The sequence below is a fragment of the Sordaria macrospora genome, chromosome 4 (genome assembly GCF_033870435.1).
Source record: "Sordaria macrospora chromosome 4, complete sequence".
Taxonomy (NCBI): domain Eukaryota; kingdom Fungi; phylum Ascomycota; class Sordariomycetes; order Sordariales; family Sordariaceae; genus Sordaria; species Sordaria macrospora.
This window is the reverse complement of record NC_089374.1, coordinates 1,908,081-1,927,891: the sequence shown is the minus strand read 5'-3', so window position 1 is coordinate 1,927,891 and position 19,811 is coordinate 1,908,081. Positions and strand designations below refer to the sequence as shown.

At 51.3% G+C, this 19,811-nt stretch overlaps 2 protein-coding genes across 2 annotated transcripts; one reads left to right on the top strand and one right to left on the bottom strand.

The window, feature by feature from the left end:
• Window positions 1–1,508: 1,508 nt before the first annotated feature.
• Window positions 1,509–7,616, top strand: SMAC4_01966 (uncharacterized protein; the record flags this gene model as incomplete). The annotated part of the gene is made up of 7 exons (XM_066089683.1): window positions 1,509–2,432; window positions 2,496–5,097; window positions 5,156–5,242; window positions 5,448–5,608; window positions 5,668–5,771; window positions 6,005–6,990; window positions 7,138–7,616. Exons 1-7 carry the CDS (start codon window positions 2,097–2,099, stop codon window positions 7,614–7,616), a joined length of 4,755 nt encoding a protein of 1,584 aa, XP_065946799.1. The 5' UTR covers window positions 1,509–2,096.
• Window positions 7,617–13,849: 6,233 nt separating this feature from the next.
• SMAC4_13623 (uncharacterized protein) lies at window positions 13,850–14,101 on the bottom strand (the record flags this gene model as incomplete). Its single annotated transcript, XM_066091510.1, has 1 exon — window positions 13,850–14,101. One exon carries the CDS (start codon window positions 14,099–14,101, stop codon window positions 13,850–13,852), a length of 252 nt encoding a protein of 83 aa, XP_065946798.1.
• Window positions 14,102–19,811: the final 5,710 nt, after the last annotated feature.

Here is a 19,811-nt window from a genome sequence, read left to right as displayed (position 1 = left end):
GACAAGAGTAAGATATCGAGGTATCGAGGTGGAGGTAATAAAAGCTCGATTTTGGGTACAGGTACCATGGGAAGCTGTCACGGTAGTATGAAGAACTAGGAAGCTCTCTGTTTAGGTAAGGTAATGTACTGTATAATGTAATGTGGTGTATGAATGTAGGTAGGTCGGCACCCCGGGGGGGGGGGGGGGGGGGGGGGGGGGGGGGATGAAAGGCGGGATGGCGGGGCGGGGCGGGGCGGGGAGCAGTTGGGTAATGAAAAGTGGAGGGTAGGCGTCTAGAGAAAGTAAATCTCGAGGTGTGTTCGAATTCCGTCTCGCTTCCATTCCTTCGTGGAAGACGAACGATCAAGTATAACGAAGGAGGACCGCTCGGAGTTTCAGCTGGTCGCTTTTAGGGTTCAACGTCATGGCTCTGTTGTGCTGCCCTTCAGTTGTTGGTGTTACACTCGAGCCCTATTTGCGGGGCAGTGAGACGAAGTCCATATGAGAATGTGGGTGTAAGAGCTTCAGTTCGGATCACGCAGTTCACGATATGATGGCTTCTTCAGATGATGTTGCAGTTGTCCAATGTGTGCCCCATATTCTCTCAGAGAGACTGGAAACGATCCATGATGTATCAAGTCTACCGAATCATGGTCGAGGGGACGGAACATATATAGACATGGCTTCTTTCTGAGACTTGCTGTTGCATGGTGACTTTGCTTCTAACAGGTAATCACCAGACCCAGTCATCTGAGCATACCCGATGCTTCATGCTATCGCAGACATTCTCACCGCTTTCATCTTTTGTGTGAACAGAGTCTGGACCATCCATCAGTATCGTGACAACTTGCCAACGCACCTAGCGTGGTATCTTGGTGATTTTATGAGTAGTCATCCTCCTCCCCCAGGCCAAGCGTTCACCTTCAGGTACACCTTGCAGCGGATGATGGACGCCGGGTTCCATTGCCGTCCGTGAGCGGGACGTCCCGATAAAGGGAAGTTTCGTCAACTTCGGCTGTCTGTTTGTGGGTTTCAAAACCCCAGGTAATCGGATATCAATGAACACGTCTTCCGACTTCTACCTAGGTAAAGCTTACGTGTCGATTTGATCACCCTCACCGCCGGTATCGTGATTCCATCCAAATCAAACATTTCAAAAAGGCGTATCAGACGAAGAATCGTGCTTCGTGCCCTGACATATCGAGGTTGCTGTCGTCACGACTCTGGTCCGCTAGCGCGTTCGAAACAGTGGGCGGCTTTGCAACGTGGGAACGCTGTGGAAGCCTGTAAGTGGACGGCAAGCGGCAAAGAGGTCATTGGTGGGGCACAGCTCCGACTTTCGGGTGGGGATCAGCAGGGATGCCAGCGACGGCCGTTAGAAAAGGACATGGGACCGGCCACCTGCTTCCGCTACGGATGCTGCGGATTTGTCAGCTATCCGGGTACCGCGCTATGAGTGCATTGGATAGTCGCCATTGGGCCAATTCCTGCTGTGACATGCGCCAGAGAAAGCTGCATCCAGCGAGACGAGCCAGCAGGCAAGCAGCAGCCAAAGGAAAGCGAAAACTGAAGTCACGAACTGCGGAAGGTGCAAGGCTTTCTCTTTCTCTTTTCTTTCCGACTCCGAATCTCTGCATCTTCTCGGCCATCTGTTGTCTGTTCTGCCTAGCGGAGGCACCTAGTGTAAACAGCCGAGCTTCAGACGGATTGCTGTTGCCTTCGATCCGACAGACGACAACTTCTTCCTTTTCCATCTTATCTTTTTTTCTCAAGGGTTCCTCTCTTGATTACCGAGCAAGTCGCCGCCGCACTTGGAGAGACGACGCACGGCCGGCAGAACTACACACTACCGGTACACCTACCTCTACATACAGACCTTGACGAGCATCGTGTTATATACCATATCCACGGCGACTGTGACTCCGTTTGGACAACTTGAAAGGTCTTTCAGCGTGTGACAACCGACGAGAACCGAACCGCGACTTACACACCTCGCCGCATAACTTTCAACTTCCAATTCGCATCTTGTCGAGCGCAAAGAACCTGCAAAACCTACAACCTTTCCCCCGTGCTATGACGCGTTTGGACTTTCCCACGAGGGTATAGTTGCGCCAATGGGGCTCGAATATATAGGCGACGACGGCTTCGCCTCGCAGAGTGTTCTTTTCCATGGGAGCGGCTCGATCACCGGTTATCGCCCTTCCATTTTCGACATGGGTAGTGGTTATCTTGCGGCGTCCACGGATTTCAAACAGCCGCTATGCGGTAACGAGGAGGGATGGGGACCCATGAGTCCCTTTCGATATGACTTCACGCCGTGCTTTATCGACGTGTGGGTGGCTTCGGTTGCGGCCTTTGGTCTGGTTGCCGGATCTGCCGCGGTATGGTGGTTAGCAAAGAGGAAGACACCAACTCCAGTGGCCAAGGACTGGCATTTCTGGTTGAAGCAGGTACGTTGCAAACTGTCAAGCAAGACAGCAAGCCCGACACATGTCTAACATTCGTCGGAAAAGGTACTCCTAGGTTTCATTATTACCGATGTTGCCGTCCAGCTGGCGATTCAGATCGTCAGCTACCCCAAGATCTGGTATGGCGATTTCAGAATTTGGACCACCGCCGGAACCATTTTCTCGCTCTTCGTCATCTTCGCCATCCAGTGGCTCGAGCACTCGCGCCTCCGCAATGCCAACGGCGTCGTCCTCTTCTACTGGCTGTTCCTCCTCATCGCCCTTGCAGTCAAGCTCAGGTCCCTCATTTCTCAGCAAATCTACGTCAAGAACGAGGCCTACTTCATCACCTACTGCATCGGCTTCGGTCTCTCCGTGGCCGAGTTCGGTTTCGAGTGGTTGTGGCCCAAGAAGGATACTACATATGAGGCCCTGATCGACGAGCCAGAATGCCCGGTGGACTATGCGACCGTCTTCTCCAGACTGACTTTCTCGTGGATGACTCCCTTGATGAAGCATGGCTACGCCCAATACCTGACCGAGGAGGATCTTTGGGGACTGGCAAAGAGCGATACGACCAAGGCTACAGGTGGAGCGTTTGCCAAGGCATGGGACCATGAGTTGAACAACAGGAAGAAGCCCTCCCTGTGGCTCGCCCTTTTCCGTGCTTACGGCGGTCCCTACATCCTTGCTGCCGTCTTCAAGATTGGAAACGATCTTTCGGCTTTCGCGCAGCCCCAGCTTCTTAGGTTCCTGATCAGCTTTATTGACTCTTACCGTGATGGACAGGAGCACCAACCCGTGATCAAGGGTATTGCCATCTCCCTCGCCATGTTTGCAGTTGCCACTTTCCAGACCACCATGATCCACCAGTACTTCCAGCTCGCTTTTGAGACTGGCATGAGGATCAAGGGTGGATTGACTTCGTCCATCTATAGAAAGGCGCTCAAGCTGTCGAACGAAGGCCGTGCCAGCAAGTCGACCGGAGACATCGTCAACTACATGGCTGTCGATGCTCAGCGTCTCCAGGACTTGACCCAATTCGCCCAGCAGGCGTGGTCTGCCCCGTTTCAGATCACCCTCTGCATGCTTTCCCTTTACCAGCTTGTTGGATGGTCCATGCTTGCTGGTATTGGAGTTATGATCATCATGATTCCCATCAACGGCATGATCGCAAAGTTCATGAAGAACCTACAAAAGCAGCAGATGAAGAACAAGGACGCCAGAAGCCGTCTCATTGCTGAGATTGTCAACAATATGAAGAGCATCAAGTTGTATGCATGGGGCACGGCCTTCATGAACAAGCTGAACTACATCCGTAACGACCAGGAGCTCAAGAACCTGCGCAAGATTGGTGCTGGCCAGGCTGTCGCCAACTTCACCTGGTCTACCACCCCCTTCCTTGTATCATGCTCGACCTTTGCCGTCTTTGTCTGGACCCAGGACAGGCCTCTGACGACCGACATCGTCTTCCCTTGTCTTGCCTTGTTCAACTTGCTTACTTTCCCTCTTGCGGTTCTTCCCATGGTCATCACGTCTATCATTGAGGCTAGTGTCGCTGTCGGTCGTCTTACCTCCTACCTCATCGCTGAGGAGATTCAGCCTGATGCTATCATCGTCAAGCCTCCTCCCGAGGAGCTTGGAGAAGAGACGGTTGTCATCCGTGACGGTACTTTCTCCTGGAACCGCCACGAGAATAAGACTGTTCTTACCGATATTAACTTCCGCGCACACAAGGGTGAGTTGTCCTGCATCGTGGGCCGTGTCGGTGCAGGCAAGAGTTCTTTCTTGCAGAGCATCCTGGGCGATCTGTGGAAGATCAAGGGTGAAGTCGAGGTTCACGGAAATGTTGCGTATGTTGCCCAGAACCCTTGGATTATGAATGCTACGGTCCGGGAAAACATTGTCTTCGGTTACAGGTTCGACGCCGAGTTTTACGACAAGACGGTTAAGGCCTGCGCTCTCATTGACGACTTTGCTCAGCTTCCTGACGGAGACGAGACGGTTGTTGGAGAACGTGGTATCTCTCTCAGTGGTGGCCAGAAGGCTCGCGTGGCTTTGGCCAGAGCCGTCTACGCTAGGGCTGACATCTACTTGCTGGATGATTGTCTTTCGGCTGTTGACTCCCACGTTGGACGTCACATCATCAACAATGTCCTCGGTCCCAAGGGTCTTCTTGCCTCCAAGACCAGAGTTTTGGCCACCAACTCCATCCCTGTCCTGGTTCAGTCCGATTACATCTGCTTGCTTAGCGACGGCGAGATTGTCGAGAAGGGAACTTACCGTCAGCTCATGGCCATGAAGGGCCTTGTTTCCGAAGTTATCAAGTCTGCCGGTCAAAACGATTCTGGTTCCAGCTCACCGAGTGGTTCCTCCCCTGGTGGCAGCGACAGCGAGACCTCCACGGTGATCGAGGCAGAATCTAGCCAGGAGAAGGACGAAATGGAAGCAGAGCAAGAAGGTCTCACCACACTTCAGGCCATTAAACCTGGTCCCGGAAGTTCGTCGGCTGCTGGAAAGAGGAGAACCGGAAGCATGGGTACTCTGCGTCGTGCCAGTACTGCAAGCTTCAGGGGTCCCAGAGGCAAGCTCGGCGACGAGGAAGCTCCGCAGAGCAAGACAAAGCAGGCTAAAGAACACTCCGAGCAAGGCAAGGTCAAGTGGTCAGGTAAGTTATGTCTTTCTCCTGCGGTTCGGATAACATCTCATGCTGATCATTGATACAGTCTACGGCGAATACGCCAAGACAAGCAACCTTGGCGCTGTTGCATTCTACCTATTTACTCTCGTTGCTGCCCAAACCGCCTCGATTGGTAAGTCATGCTTTCTCTTGCTGCCCCCATTTTAATGCTCTCGTGTGTCGTTGGTCTGGGTAGAAGATACCATCCATAGTACCTCTGGTCTGCGCGGACCGCTCCGGCTCATCCTTGTCTTGTTGCGCCTGCTCGGTCCAAACTCTCTTTGTATTCCCTCGTCGTTCTCTTGACAAGTGTAGGTCTAACACAACATTTCGTATAGCTGGTGGCATTTGGTTGAAGAGCTGGTCCGACAAGAACACTAAAGCCGGCGGCAACCCCCAAGTCGGCAAGTACCTCGGTATCTACTTCCTGTTCGGTGTCGGCGCGGCAGGTCTTACTGTTCTGCAAACTCTTGTTCTCTGGATCTTCTGCTCCATCGAGGTAAGCCCCCGTCAGACGTTAGTAACTGTTGTAAGTATACTCACGCGTGGCGAAATCAGGCATCCCGAAAGCTGCATGAGAGAATGGCAACAGCTATCTTCAGGTCACCGATGTCCTTTTTCGATGTCACACCAGCCGGCCGAATTCTGAACCGATTTTCCAGGTAAGCCAGAGTTCTCCGTGTTCCTTCTTTCCCGGCCCGTTCAGTTCCCGGTGTCGTACGGGATGTTATGCAGTGTGAGGTGGACATGAACCGAGGCTGTATCTGGCTGGATACAAGTATCAACCTTCTTCCCCACTCATTGCCCGTCACACCTGACTGCTGGGTTTGCACCGAGCAGTATGCGGTGCTCTCAAGCTAGTAAGATGCAATATGCTGACTTCGCCTTCCTGTAGTGACATCTACCGTGTGGACGAGGTACTCGCCCGGACGTTCAACATGCTGTTCAACAATCTCGCCAAATCTGGGTTCACGCTTGTCCTCATTTCCGTTGCCACGCCGCTCTTCGCTAGTCTGATCATACCTCTAGGTGCCATGTACATCTTCATCCAGAGATACTACTTGCGCACATCCCGAGAGCTGAAGAGACTGGACAGTGTGAGCCGCAGTCCGATCTATGCTCACTTCCAAGAATCCCTTGGCGGCATCTCGACCATTCGGGCATACCGTCAACAGGATAGATTCGAGCTCGAGAACGAGTGGCGGGTGGATGCGAATCTGCGCGCATACTTCCCCTCCATCAGCGCTAACCGTTGGTTAGCTGTTCGATTGGAGTTTATCGGTGGCATCGTTATTCTCGCAGCTGCTGGTTTATCTGTCATTGCCGTCAGCAACGGTGCCAAGCTCAGCGCAGGATGGGTGGGCCTTGCCATGTCTTACGCCTTCACGATTACCACCTCACTCAACTGGATTGTCCGCCAAACTGTCGAGGTGGAGACTAACATTGTCTCGGTCGAGCGTGTTCTCGAGTATGCTCGTCTTCCCAGCGAAGCCCCGGAGATTGTTCACCGCAACAGGCCGCCTGCAAGCTGGCCCGCTCGTGGCGAGGTTGAGTTCAACAACTACAGCGCGCGTTATCGTGAGGGCCTTGACCTGGTCCTCAAAAACATCAAGCTTGATATCAAGTCGCACGAGAAGATCGGCGTTGTTGGGCGGACGGGTGCTGGCAAGTCTTCGTTGACTTTGGCCTTGTTCCGTATCATTGAGGCCGACTCGGGCAACATTACCATTGACGGAATCAACACATCGAGCATTGGTTTGCTGGATCTGCGCCGTCGCCTGGCCATCATTCCACAAGATGCGGCTCTGTTTGAAGGCACGATTCGGGACAACCTTGACCCCGGTCATGTCCATGATGACACGGAACTCTGGAGCGTATTGGGTACGTATCGTGACTATCATTCCCCTTTTCCCTTGTCGGTGACCATCTGGTGTGTGTGTATAGTCATGGCCAACATGTACTGTACATTGTCATATCTGGCTCGGCACTGCTGCGGCACATTATGCTAACCGGACTCGCTCGGTACAGAACATGCTCGGCTAAAGGATCATGTCGCCTCTATGGAAGGTGGACTCGAGGCCAAGATCAATGAAGGAGGTAAGCTTAGAAATTTCCCTATCGCACAGCCCGTGTTCCCTTGTGTTCCCTTCCTGCGCGGTCGGCTTTTGTCGGCTTTCGAATGCGAGGTTCTTCGTCTTATCACACACACATATCACGGTTGGTGTGGGTCGATCCTCGTCGATGATCTCGGCGGTTGCAAAGTTGCGGCTGCTTGCCTTGCACGACCCAACTTCCCTTTGCCTCTTCCTCCCCGCCATCCTTGTGGTAACATGAGATCCTGTCGCATGGCGGTGATAGCTGCCTTGCAGACACACCTCGTGCTGTTCTTTTGTCTACTTGGCCGTGCAGCATGCCAGCCAGATGTTTGTCACCGGCGGCGGGAATGGCATGGGCTTTCTTTTCTTCCCCGCGTCATTCCGAAGCAAGCCCTCAAAACTGAGAGCTAGACATTTGCTTCTGCCATGATGCTATTTTTCTTACCGCTCGTGTTTTTTGTCTTTTCCATTCATCTACAATCCCTATCCACCACTCTGTCCCCTGCATGATCGACCCGCGCAAGTGTGCAACTTACAACGGAGATTCCGTGTACTCCCCACCGTTGTGATATCTTCACCTTCGTCATCAGTTGCAGTCACACAGTACCCATGTATTCGGCACGGTTCCTCTACATCTCATTCTTCACCGACTACACCCACTCATGAAGGCGCCTATCTATCTACCTTTACTTCTTGTCAATCTTCCCGTGGTTATTCGTTTCTGGTTATGCCGAGCGATACTCCGGTCATCATCCAATACACCACTGATCCATTCTATGTTCTTGGGCGAACCCCTGGTCACAATATCCGGTGATTCTATTTTGAGTCCTTGGTGGTAGCGGCGGATTACCCTATCAAGCATTTGGTGGCGTTGCATCTCCCAATACCACCAGGGTGTAGAATAGGATTGCGGTGTGTTTTAGTGCACCACACTAGTGGTCCCGGTTGTATGGATGAGTGCTGCATCGTTCTTTGTTCCACCCCCAAACAGTTGCATCAGATGTCGAGATTGGAACGCTACACATCAGGACATCGGACAGAGAGACTAATCAATTCGCACTCTTCCAGGATCCAACCTTTCCCAAGGTCAACGCCAGCTGGTCTCCTTGGCCCGGGCCATGCTTACCCCGTCCAACATCTTGGTTCTCGACGAGGCCACGGCGGCGGTCGACGTGCAAACGGACGCCCTGCTCCAGCAGACGCTGCGTAGCCCCCTGTTCGCCAACCGTACCATTATCACGGTCGCGCACCGTATCAACACTATCCTTGACAGTGACCGCGTCGTGGTGCTCGACAAGGGTGAGGTGGCCGAGTTCGACAACCCCAAAGAGCTGATCAAGAAGCGTGGGATCTTTTATGGACTGGTCAAGGAGGCTGGTCTGCTCCAGGATGTGGAGTGAAAAGCTTCTCCATCACAGCAGTCATTAGACTCTGACTCTTCGGCGTCGACGTCTTCATCGGCGTCGTTAAGGGCAGAAGGCGGCCGGTCGTTCTTTCCACTTCCGAACACATAGCAGCGTCGAGTCGGGAGGTGGAGTAAGAGCAGGAGTAGCACGCCGCAACGTGATGAGTGAATCAAGGTCAATATAAAAGTTTTCTGATTGTTACTTACGGTGTTGTGTTGGAAAGTATGGAATGATGAGCAGCAGTTGGAAATGGTGGTAACGAAAGCCAGGATGGATATGAAAGAGTTGGTGGTTGGAATGAAAAGATGGATGGGTGGATGGATGGATGGGACAAAAGAAAGCGAAAGTGTATATGTATGTATGTACAAACTGTATGAAATCATGAACAGTCGAACATGAAGCTTTTTAAGGTCTGTTACAAGTTAAATGCACGAACTGTATACGTTTTACCTATTGACAGGTTTTGAAATCACGATGACAGTTAAATATGAAGCTGCCAGGTGCATGCATTGTTCGAAGTATCTGCCATAGCAGGCAATATGGTCTTTGATGGTAAAGGTAGGTAGGCGCTATTCCAGCTTACAACACCACAGTTACCACAATAATACTGGTGATGGAACAGAGGAATGGTGTTATGGTGTTGTGGCAAAATCACCCACACCCACACACACATTAGCAAGCACCAATAACCTGTTATCACCTCACCCACCTTATCACATTCACATTCAGATTTACATTTCAGAGAGACCTCGGAGTTCGGATCATGGACGGACAGACAGTCTCTATGGTAACCCACAAACCCACAGATAGCCACCACGCTTCGGTCTCCATCGGCCCCCATCGGACTTGGGAACCTGAACTGAACTGGATTCCATCATTGATGGAACCTCTCCTGACGAACCGTCCGACGAACCGTCTGAAGAACCCCCCAGCGGAACCATACGAACCATAGGAACCATAGACTGCACGGGCGAGTCCAGTCATCGATGAAACCAGCGAAACAGAAACCTAGAGTCTACCATAATCCTTGTGTATCTTTGCAAGTCTCAGTCGCAGTCCCAGTCCCGGGACGGACTGGGCAGAGCGCCAGACAGAGCGGACGGGACGGGGGAGGTAGATAGGACAGATAGGGGTGGAAAGGGGAGATGGGTAGATAGAGGTGGAAAGTGTGGAAAGTGCGGAAAGGGTACTCTTAGACAGGAGAGACAAGAGAGACAAGAGAGACAAGAGAGACAAGAGAGACAAGAGAGACAAGAGAGACAAGAGAGACAAGAGAGACAAGAGAGACAAGAGAGACAAGAGAGACAAGAGAGACAAGAGAGAAACCTAAAGAGCCAAGAAATCTCGTGATCAGGATTACCTGCAGGCTGTGCCGTCTTCATCACCATCACATTCATCACAGTACCTCTACTCTAAATGGGTTCCCTACCTCTTACAGATTACACAGTCCAGTTCGGCAAAGTTTGAGTGGGAAGGGGGAAGGGGCACAGACGGACGGGCATGGGTATGGGTATGGATATGGAGATGGACGGCACAGTGAGTACGTTGTATATTGCATATTTCGGATTGTATATGTTGAGGGCGTAGGGATTATGGAGTCCGGTATTGGGGGGCTGGGGGTAGGGACTTGCGAGATGACGAGGGAGACCGAGCATTAATCCGTCATGATCAGAATCGGATAATTAAGGTAGGTACCTCTAGGCATAAGCAGAATATAGTAGACTGGACTGGAACGGGTTGGCAAAAGCTATGTATGGATATGGATATGGATATGGATTGAGTATGTATGAGGGCAGGATGATGATTATGGGGAGACCGATTATGGCCGGGGCAGATCGAATACCTATGGGGACAGCTATGGTGTATAAGGTGCGGAGGAAGCGGAGGGGGCGGAAGGGTGGAGGGGTTGTGGTTGTGGTTGTTGGTTCATGGTTGTACTGTACCTGCTTCGCTGCCCGGCTGTTGGTTCCAGATGCTCCACTCAGGCAGTGAGAAAGCTGTCTGAGAAATTGCAGTGGTGATTGCCCATCTGGGCCTGGTAAAATACACAGGGTAAGGAAAGTATATTTGATAGAGATGGTAGAGTGGGTAGAGGTGTTGAATGAACGCATGGATGGCGAAGGTGTAATAGGCACCGACAAATAGTTAGCTTGGACGGTGAGATCACGCACTATCGTGTTTTAATGCTCATAAATCGTAGGATTGTTGGTAATGTAGCTTGTGGATCGATGAATTGATAGTGCACAGAAAATGGATCATGAAGTTCAAACCGAACATCGTCAAGATAAGCCGGCCATTTATGACTAACGGCTTTGGGCAAACACAAGATAATTACGTAGGTGAGAATTTGGTAGGTTTTGAAGGTATATGTCATTTGTTCAAAGTTTGACTTTGATCTTCGATTCGAGGTGCGAGGTTCTAGAAATCGCTCAAGTCGGTGCTCGGCAATGTGACCATAAGAGTGGTGGTGGTGTTGTCGATTGTCGATGGGCAGACGTAGACGACAAATGACGATCATGAACTGGTCTGTGGTTCGGGCCAGTCTGGCTCGGAGCCCGCGAGTGTCCATTCGACGATTGATTTTCGTCTCCAGTAAGGTAATCTGGAGATCATGAGGTATCTGCTTACCATATGTATAGCTGAGTCGATATAATGGCGATTCGTTGGAGCTCACCGTCATCTCGATGGAGTGAAGCCAACACGTTGACTGCTAATTGATGACACGGCGATCAATCTCCAATCTCTTCCTAGATCGCATACGGCCAGTGAGGTTGGAAATGTTTGGCGGCTGGCCTGAATTATTGGATTAGTTCCAACACAACGTAAGGCAAGCACTAATTATCTTTCTCGTTAGAGTTTCTCTGCTGAGAGATGTTATGTCAGGGTGGAGGGCGCAGTTGTCTCCGCTCAAGCATGTCATTGGAGTGGGCTGATTGAGATTAGAAGAGCTGAGGCAAATGGGAATGCATGGAATCGTAAATAATATGGAGAGTTAAGGAAGCGGTGGGTTGTGGTAGCATTATATTTTATCCAAGCGATAGGTGAGTTGAGGTGTTGCTTTGTCATTATCGTCACTGTGATGTGATGGTGTGGTAAGACGAAGGGTACCTACTTGGGGCCGATGGGTTGGACACATGTTGACATGAGGATGTTGAAAAACCAGAGGGTTGACAAGCAATGAAAGGAAAAACAGAATGCCATGGGGAATTGGCTGCTATTCAGCTGTGGACAACGAATGTGTCGATGCTATCTTGTGCGACACAACTCGTGCCGGCCGTGGGTTCAGGTTGATTGTCAGGGGAGAATTCTCAACAAAGTCTGTATTTCGTTATTACCTTCACTCGATACGCTATACAACAAACGGTAAGCTCACGTGCTGACCACCTAAATCACCTTACTGTTTTCGACCAAACACGTAGATCTTGCGACCTTGACCCGGTAAACGACGGTGTAATGCAATTTATCGGGACAAGACAGTAGGTAAACCAAGCAGTAAGCACTCGTGCGGCACAGCACGGCACGCTCATGTACGGCTACGAATACTTATCGCCATGGAATACCTATATCGATCCTTTTGATACCATAAAACACGGTGTCGAAAGTATAACAAGTCCTGTTATAGGGTATTGCGGTGAAGTGTGAGGATTGAGGGAAACTTGGTGCTTTGAGATAACGCCTTGTGGAATGCTAATGTTTACACGGAACTCATCGAGAAAGATGCATATCGGGATTGAATGTCTTGTGTGACATACTGATACTGATGCCGACAGGTTCGGTCATCAAAAAGAGAGACAGCGTAGTCCGAGATTGAGGTGCCCCATTTGCTCATCAACCCAGACAACCGGGGGTCTTTCACAATGGTGCGTTACCAGCCAGACAGGACAAAGTAGGCATGGATGAGACAGCTGCTACTGGACGCCATCAGTGTTAAAAAGAAGAGGCGATATGAAGTGAGTGTCTCAGGGTAGGGAGCTGATGATGAGGGAGGAAAGCCAGTTACAATCCACGTCCAAGCAGAATTGAGGGCGAGAGTTGTACCAAAGCCACCCGCTGTCAAAAGATACCTTCTCCGGGTACCGAACCCGATGTTCAGCATTTTCTGACATAGGAACGCTCCCCATGGAGGTGATGAAAGAAAAGGTTCCAAGACGATAGCAAATGTGATAACTTCACAGCCCATGCATGAAACCTTGTGGAGTCTCAGGCTTTCCAGCTTGTTCCTTGATTCGCATTGAGAAAGATAAAGAGGAAGTGAAAGGAGGTGCGGGACATGATATTGATGGTCTATCGAAGCCATCAATCCTACCACGACCGGAGGAATCCCACCACAATTGATTGGGTTGAAAGTTCAGATTGGCCGACATATTATTATTATCATTTCATTGCCAATAAGAGAACGCATAACAAGACATTATTGCCAGAAGACTGTCCACCAACACATAGCGCTTACTGTGTGCGGTGAGAGAAGGGCCACGGTAGACCAAGCTCGTTCCGCCGCATCGCCGGCAGGGTACGGGAGAAAAGAAAAGCAATGAAATCAGGTTGAAGCGAGAGAAGGGGAAGCGGTGGATTGGCTGATGACCATTTATGGGACATCCTTCATGACATATGAATGTTCTGAGCAGGGAATGGCCATCGAGAAGTCCAGGCATGCGGTCAACCTGGAGAGAATATTGTTAGCGAAATGCTCTCCATTTCCGTGCTGACCACATGAGAATCCGGGGTTAAGACAGGGTTGAAGACCCGACTTGTAGCGCATCCGCGCTGTAGGTGAGCAGCCCTAGGTTACACACGCCCCTGGCAGACCCAGACATTCAAACATCCTTGCCGTCATGCCGATTCAAAACGGCTGCACAAGATTAGTGGCAGGCTCGCAGGGCTCACTATCAGTTGTTTACCAGTCAAGCAATAGGAAGGGAAGCCATGGTCCATCCACGGACTATTAATGCGTACCTTGAAGACTTGACCCAATAGGCGTCGTAAAGCTGTTACCATGAGGAAGCCTTCTGCTGGTCAATTGGTCTTGGGTCTGACTCTTTCAACCCTAGAAAAGAGAGTAAGCTATTTCTAAGCCCGATCTTGGCTTTCAAGGTCTCGCCAGAAGAAGACGTGACCGTATTGAGCATTACTGAAACTGTACCGTAAGTCGGGCATCAACCAAGCAAAAGGTATATACATTGATTAGTAAGTCGAGACTGAGGACCCTTCGCCAAAGGACAGTAGTCGGGGAAGCAAAAGTCAGCATCCAATCACCAAACCACGCTGCTGTTTTGGCGGAAAAGATAAATTCGCCAGCCACCGTGTTTTGGAAATCAAAGAGGAGAAATAGTGGCTAAGAGGGGTGTCATCATTTGGACCCCTTTTGGCGTATTCGACCTGGATGATGGTGGTCGCAATGCACAAAGATCCAAAAGAGGCATGGCCAAATGTGCCGGTGGGCGGTTTTGTTGATGGATGTGGAAGTTCCCGTGTAACCCAATTCGACTTCATGTCTGACAGCTGAAACCCTCTTTGTCAGTAAGTCGCTTGTGTGAGCAATGCCGCAACGTAACGAAACCAACGGGGTCCAATTATCTTGTCTAGGTGAGGTCGGGATGATGATGGCTTGGGAGTAGGTGAAGTCCGAGATTTCATAAGGACTGCCTACCTGGAGCAGAAGGAGATTCGAGGTCGATCCGTGCCGTTCATGTTCTGGATAAGAACTGGACGTTCCCAATGAAGAGAAGACATCAGAACGCCTCTTTGTTTGAACGATGTCTAAAGCACTTGGCTTTGAGAGGGTCCTGTGTGATTGTGACTGTGATGAAGCAGAGGTGACCACAAAAGTGCCCGCCGAAAAAGAAAGAGTTGCCGTGTGGTAGGAGGTTGACTCTTGTGGGTCATCGAGTGTTCACCAACGGTCTGGAGTCTGGACGTCTTGCGTGGAACTACAGTTGCGATCCATCCAAGACCTCAGGGGGTCAGACTATTCCGGAATGCGAAGCCTCGCAGCAGACTATTAATTCTGATCCGTCCCGGTGGGACAAGTACTCGTCTCATTGGCCACTAGCCTACCATTAGCAGTGCGAGACAGGGGAAGACAACATTTCCGAGGGGATGGTTGTCACTTTCAGAGACCTCCTTCTCAGCATCGTGTTCCGCCAGCTCCACGCTCGTTCACCGTGCAGGATCTCGATTCAGTGACATGACAGCCAGGCCATGGAGACTTGGCAGAGTCCCACAGGGGACCTGCCCGATGTCTCCCTCCCCGCATGCCGGCGACGGTTACACAGGATGTTCTAGACAACGATTGAAGGGAAACGGCACCTGCGCACGAGTTTCGAAGTCGAGATGGTTGATGATGTTATCGTTTTATGTTGGGGCAGGTTTCTCTGGTTAACCTGGATTGTTGGGTTTTCCCCAGGTCAGCATACGTGTGGATGAAGCATAGTAGGTATGTTCGAAAACACGAGGGGAGAGCTTTTATGGTACTCAAAGCCAGAAAGAGGACACAGCTGAGCCTACACACACAAGCTCCCGGCCAGGTAGGACATTCTGAGGATGCTGTGCCTCTGACATGCGGCGCTGCGAGATATGACCAAGGCGTACCTGAAGGATGCACATTGCACCTCGATTGCACCCTAGAAGGAGCCGGTCTGGGACACAGGATCCACGGTACCTTGCTTGGACATTGCCTCCTTTCAACTTTGGATGATGGATGATGGTTGAGGGCCAGGCAGGTACCAGATGCCGTGGCAGGCGTACCTGGCCTTACGCCGCAGACCCCTTGACCGGGAGCCCCAGGGCTATGGAGAAGGACTGGACGATCCGGGTAAGTAACCTGACTTCACCGTTGAGCCAAGATGGGGTGGGTGCTGTGGTTCATCCTGTCTCGCTTCGGTTGCCCCTGTCTCATCTGCAAGGCGGCGTCATCCAATGTTGATGTTGGGCTGGCTGGCTGACAGCAAAAGTGTCATGTCAACGGGAATATGCATCTGGGCTGTTGTTGCTTGGGGTGGACGGACTGGATGAAGTATTGAAAACGAAGACGGCGACATCCATTTTGTTGGCGATCATGATGCCAAGGTGAAGGATGGAAAGGATGATGGCGGGGTGAGGGAACTCAATTTTGAGGATGGGAACGAGCGGGAGATGGACACTGTTGCCTCGAACCTTCCATATCCATTGAGTGCCTCCTTCCCATCCAGCTTCAAGTCAGACGGGAATGCCTGAAATGATGCTGCCTCCATCTGGGCTGTAAATTGTGCTTGGGGAAGGAAGGTGGGGCCTTTTTGTTGGATGAGTGCTGATCAGTGATCATCAGCAAGCACATTGCCGACGTCGTTCCTTCCCACAAAGTTTATTTCCATGTATACCACTGAAACTCCTGCTACCACTGCATTCAATATTGGCTACAGAAACAGGTATGTGCTTTCAACTTCTCTTTTCGAGTTATTGATATCAGAGTCGGAAGTTCTTTGGAGATTGTCAGCTGGTTAGAATGTTCACGGATGGGTAGGTTGCAGGATCTGATGCACCTCCCCGTATCCAAAGAGCACGTCATGACTCGAGCTTCCACTTGAGTCGAGCAAGGGCGGGAATAGTGACAGTGAGGGTTACAAAACTTTTGTTGGCTCCCCCTCAGAAGGCAATAATTGCCGAAGTCAGTACCGTCTATTGTCCAAGTCTTGCGTCTGGAATTGCTTCAGGGTGGAAAAGTGGCCGAGGAGCATTTTCGTGCAAGAAGTGCAGGTCAATATGCCTGGTGAACTGGCGAGCGTACGGAATCAACCCGGCCCAACGATACCCCGCCAGTATTCTCAAGGACCTGCCATTCGACTGCGGAGAATGACATAAATATCTGTAACTGTGAAGCAACACAGCTGTCAACAGACGTGGGGCAACATGTGCCATGTATTACTCCTCGTTTCGAGCATAGATCCATGTTTGGTATTACGACATTGGCAGCCCTCTTCATAACGAGCCTCAGGTCGAACCGTCTTAGTTGCCGCCTTGAATGACAGAATCCGGGACCCATTTGATGGGTGTGCGACAGCGGCTTCCTTCACGACGTCTTTGATAGGCGTGATACGAGCCCACTATGGGCATGGCATTGGCCCGTCATGTCTTTGGGCAAAGATATACCTACCATTGCAGCTGCTGGTGCTGTCGAGTAAGCCGTGTATATACTGCGATGCAGTGCCAACAACACTGGTTTCAATGAATAATATCTGCTCATCTGCGCAAAACATGGACCCGAGGACCCATTCAGGTGGTCTGACTTGCGAGACCTGTGGAAACGGATGAGCCCATTGATCCAGGACAGCTGGGGACAGTCGGCACCAGGGAAATGGAGACTGCGTTTGTTTCCATAAACAGCGTATCTTGGGTCTTGCCCAGAGTCCATTCACTGGCTCGATGGTGATCGGGTCACTCACCCGGAGAGATAAGGCATACTTCACTGGCTGATTACCTGCCGTCCACTAACAGGCAACCATGGGCGGTCTCAGGAGCATCCGCTCCCGCGCTCCCCAATATCAACTGCCTCAATCCTCGGTGGCTGCTAGCTATTGATCCAATGGTCCAACATTTGTTGCAGAGACACCAGCCCGGGAAATCGAGGGATTGCTTCCGCGCCAGGTTTTGCTAGGCGGCCCGAAGAAGACTCGACTTTGGACGGACCTGAATGCATCCGCTTTGAGAAATTGAGCCCGATGTTTTGGACGAGCTGCTGGCTCATTGGGAGCTACGGTTTTCAAGTGACGATAACCGATGTGGGATATTATGCCGAGAAGACGCAATCTCTATCTTTTCTCTGGTCCTGAGCAGGGGTTAATTGCATGGACGGGATGTTGGAAGGTGGGCAAATGGGGGTACGGTATCAGTTATCAGGTCCAGCGCTCCCACGACTCTCTTGCGATAATACTATCAAGCCGGTGGTAATCGCAGGATAATGGGGGCAGTTTGACCAAATTGAAGGATAGAACAAGCCATAGACTCCGTAAGGTACGCAACGATAGTCGAGCATGTCCAAAGTTGTGGGGACTCGGCTTGTTTCGCTGTCTTGTTTCTTCTGCTGCTATCCCCGCCGAAAAGTGGACGGGAATTGCTAGCTTCCGTCCCAGTGTCCGGGAGATCTCCGCGCTGGACCTTGCAAGGAGAGATCAGTCAGTCTTCATCTGGTGCATACTACTTGATCGTGTCTTGCTTGAAGATGGTCATATAATACAGGTTCGACTTGGCGATAGAGCGGAGGGCTACTACAACCCAGAAGTGGCTGATCGTCCTGCCATCAGAGCCGAATTTTGAGAAAGAAGCTAGAGAACCGAAACCTGCTGGCTTGGCTGGGTAGTAGATGGGGCAGCACACCCACCACCTTTTGGTGATTGGGAATATTCGCACGCAGAGTACGATGGTGGTGGTGACGATGGTGGCAGATGACCCAATGAGATATCGGATCGGGGCCAAGACGATGGACCGTAGGACCCTCTATATGAAGGTTTCCACAAAAGGCGCAGATACGGGCTCAAGCTCGCCATTTTGTATGAGCACTACGACGTCGAATGTTTCCCTGTGTTTGTGTTGCTGATGTGCTATGTCGTCTTGTTGGTGGATGAAGGTGGGTTGTTTTGAAGCAACTGGCGAGTTGTTCCCGCCCGTCATTTTTAAGGCGAGGGGTTGGAGCGATTAAGGAGCATATGATCTTGGTGGAGTTGAGACTGTTGCACTAACGGTATCCACCGAAGCACAGGGTATTATCTTACATAGTCTCAGACTGTATTCTTCATAATCCGGGGCTTGGTCGTATATATCCCCAGTTCGATTGATATGATCGTAGCAAGAACGACCCGGAGAACACGTCTGGCCAGGTGCTGTCTGATGATGCCCTGTGCCTGGATGAGACGGTTGTCGGCAATGCTCCCAATGACAAGATGTATCACTCGCGAGTGATGGTGGTGATGTTTGCGCACCGAAAGTATTGGCGAGTTGCGACCCGCTGTTAAGGCAGGCCTGAAGGAGGGGGTGGTGGGGACGTCTCCACTCAGGACTACAACCCTCTCTCTCCTCTTCTGGAAACTGCGAACCGGAACAAGGGATCAAAGCATGGGCTCTTGAACTGGGAAGGAAGAAAGCATGAAAGCCTTCGAGAGCATCGACTTCGGGAAGTCACGACCTATGAACTCAATTTGCGAAGATCAGGCAGCTGCAAAGCGCACTTTCCATCATTCACTGTGGAGGAAGTCGACCGCAAGTTTCTCCACGGGGAGTCTCATTCAAGTCCAGAGGTGGTCCTTCACACTCGCTCCTCTCGCTTCAATTCCCGTCATCTTCAATTTCCGTCCTTGACAACGCAAGACTGAGCACACGTCCCAGCGCCCACTTCACACGACGGAACATTCAGTTCGACGATGGCACCGCACCAAGACATTCCCCTCTCTCAGTGGCTTGAGGTTGCTTCTTCTCTTTCCGTGTTCTTGTTTCTCCCTTCCATGTCTCAAGCTGTCCTCAGCTGTTTCTCCATCTTGTTTCGGCACTTGACGAGAGTACGGTTTACATATGCCCGGGATTCAAGAACAGCGAGTTGAGCATCACCTTGCGAGCCCACCTCGAAGTCGAGCAAGACTTGCTATTGCTAATCGTGGCATATTTCATTGTGTGCGTCTGGCCGTACTAGGGCGGTTGCAATCAGTCTGGGCCTCTCGATTACAATGGTGGACATGGTCATAATCGCTCTGGTACCATGACGCCGTGACGACAGCCAATAGGTACATCATCCATAAGCAGCCCCGCGGTACCTATCAACCCTGGACAAATCAACCGAATCGGCGGGCGTCCGGTAGTCAAACCCTGTCGCAACAGAGATTCCCGAAAGAGCGACGAGACGGTCGACGGGCATGCTCTGGACATGCCCAGCCACTATTGGACATTTGGACGCCTACCTCCTGCGTCGACTACCGTGTCGGGAAACGAAGAGTCTGGTTGGGTACAAGATCCATGGAGACTCTTGTGCAGTGGTGGTGCTGATGCTTGCTGCCACGGTCCCGTATCATTACCACCCTCCCATCTCACACTCCCTTGGGCCATCAGGGCCAGAGCTTCCAATTCCACATCATACGCACACCACTCGTACTGCACACCACTGCGGTCCTACCAGCCAGCCTACGAGCCTATCCAACGTGAGCCACAGGCGCGGTGGGACAAGGGGAGGGGAAGTAGGGGT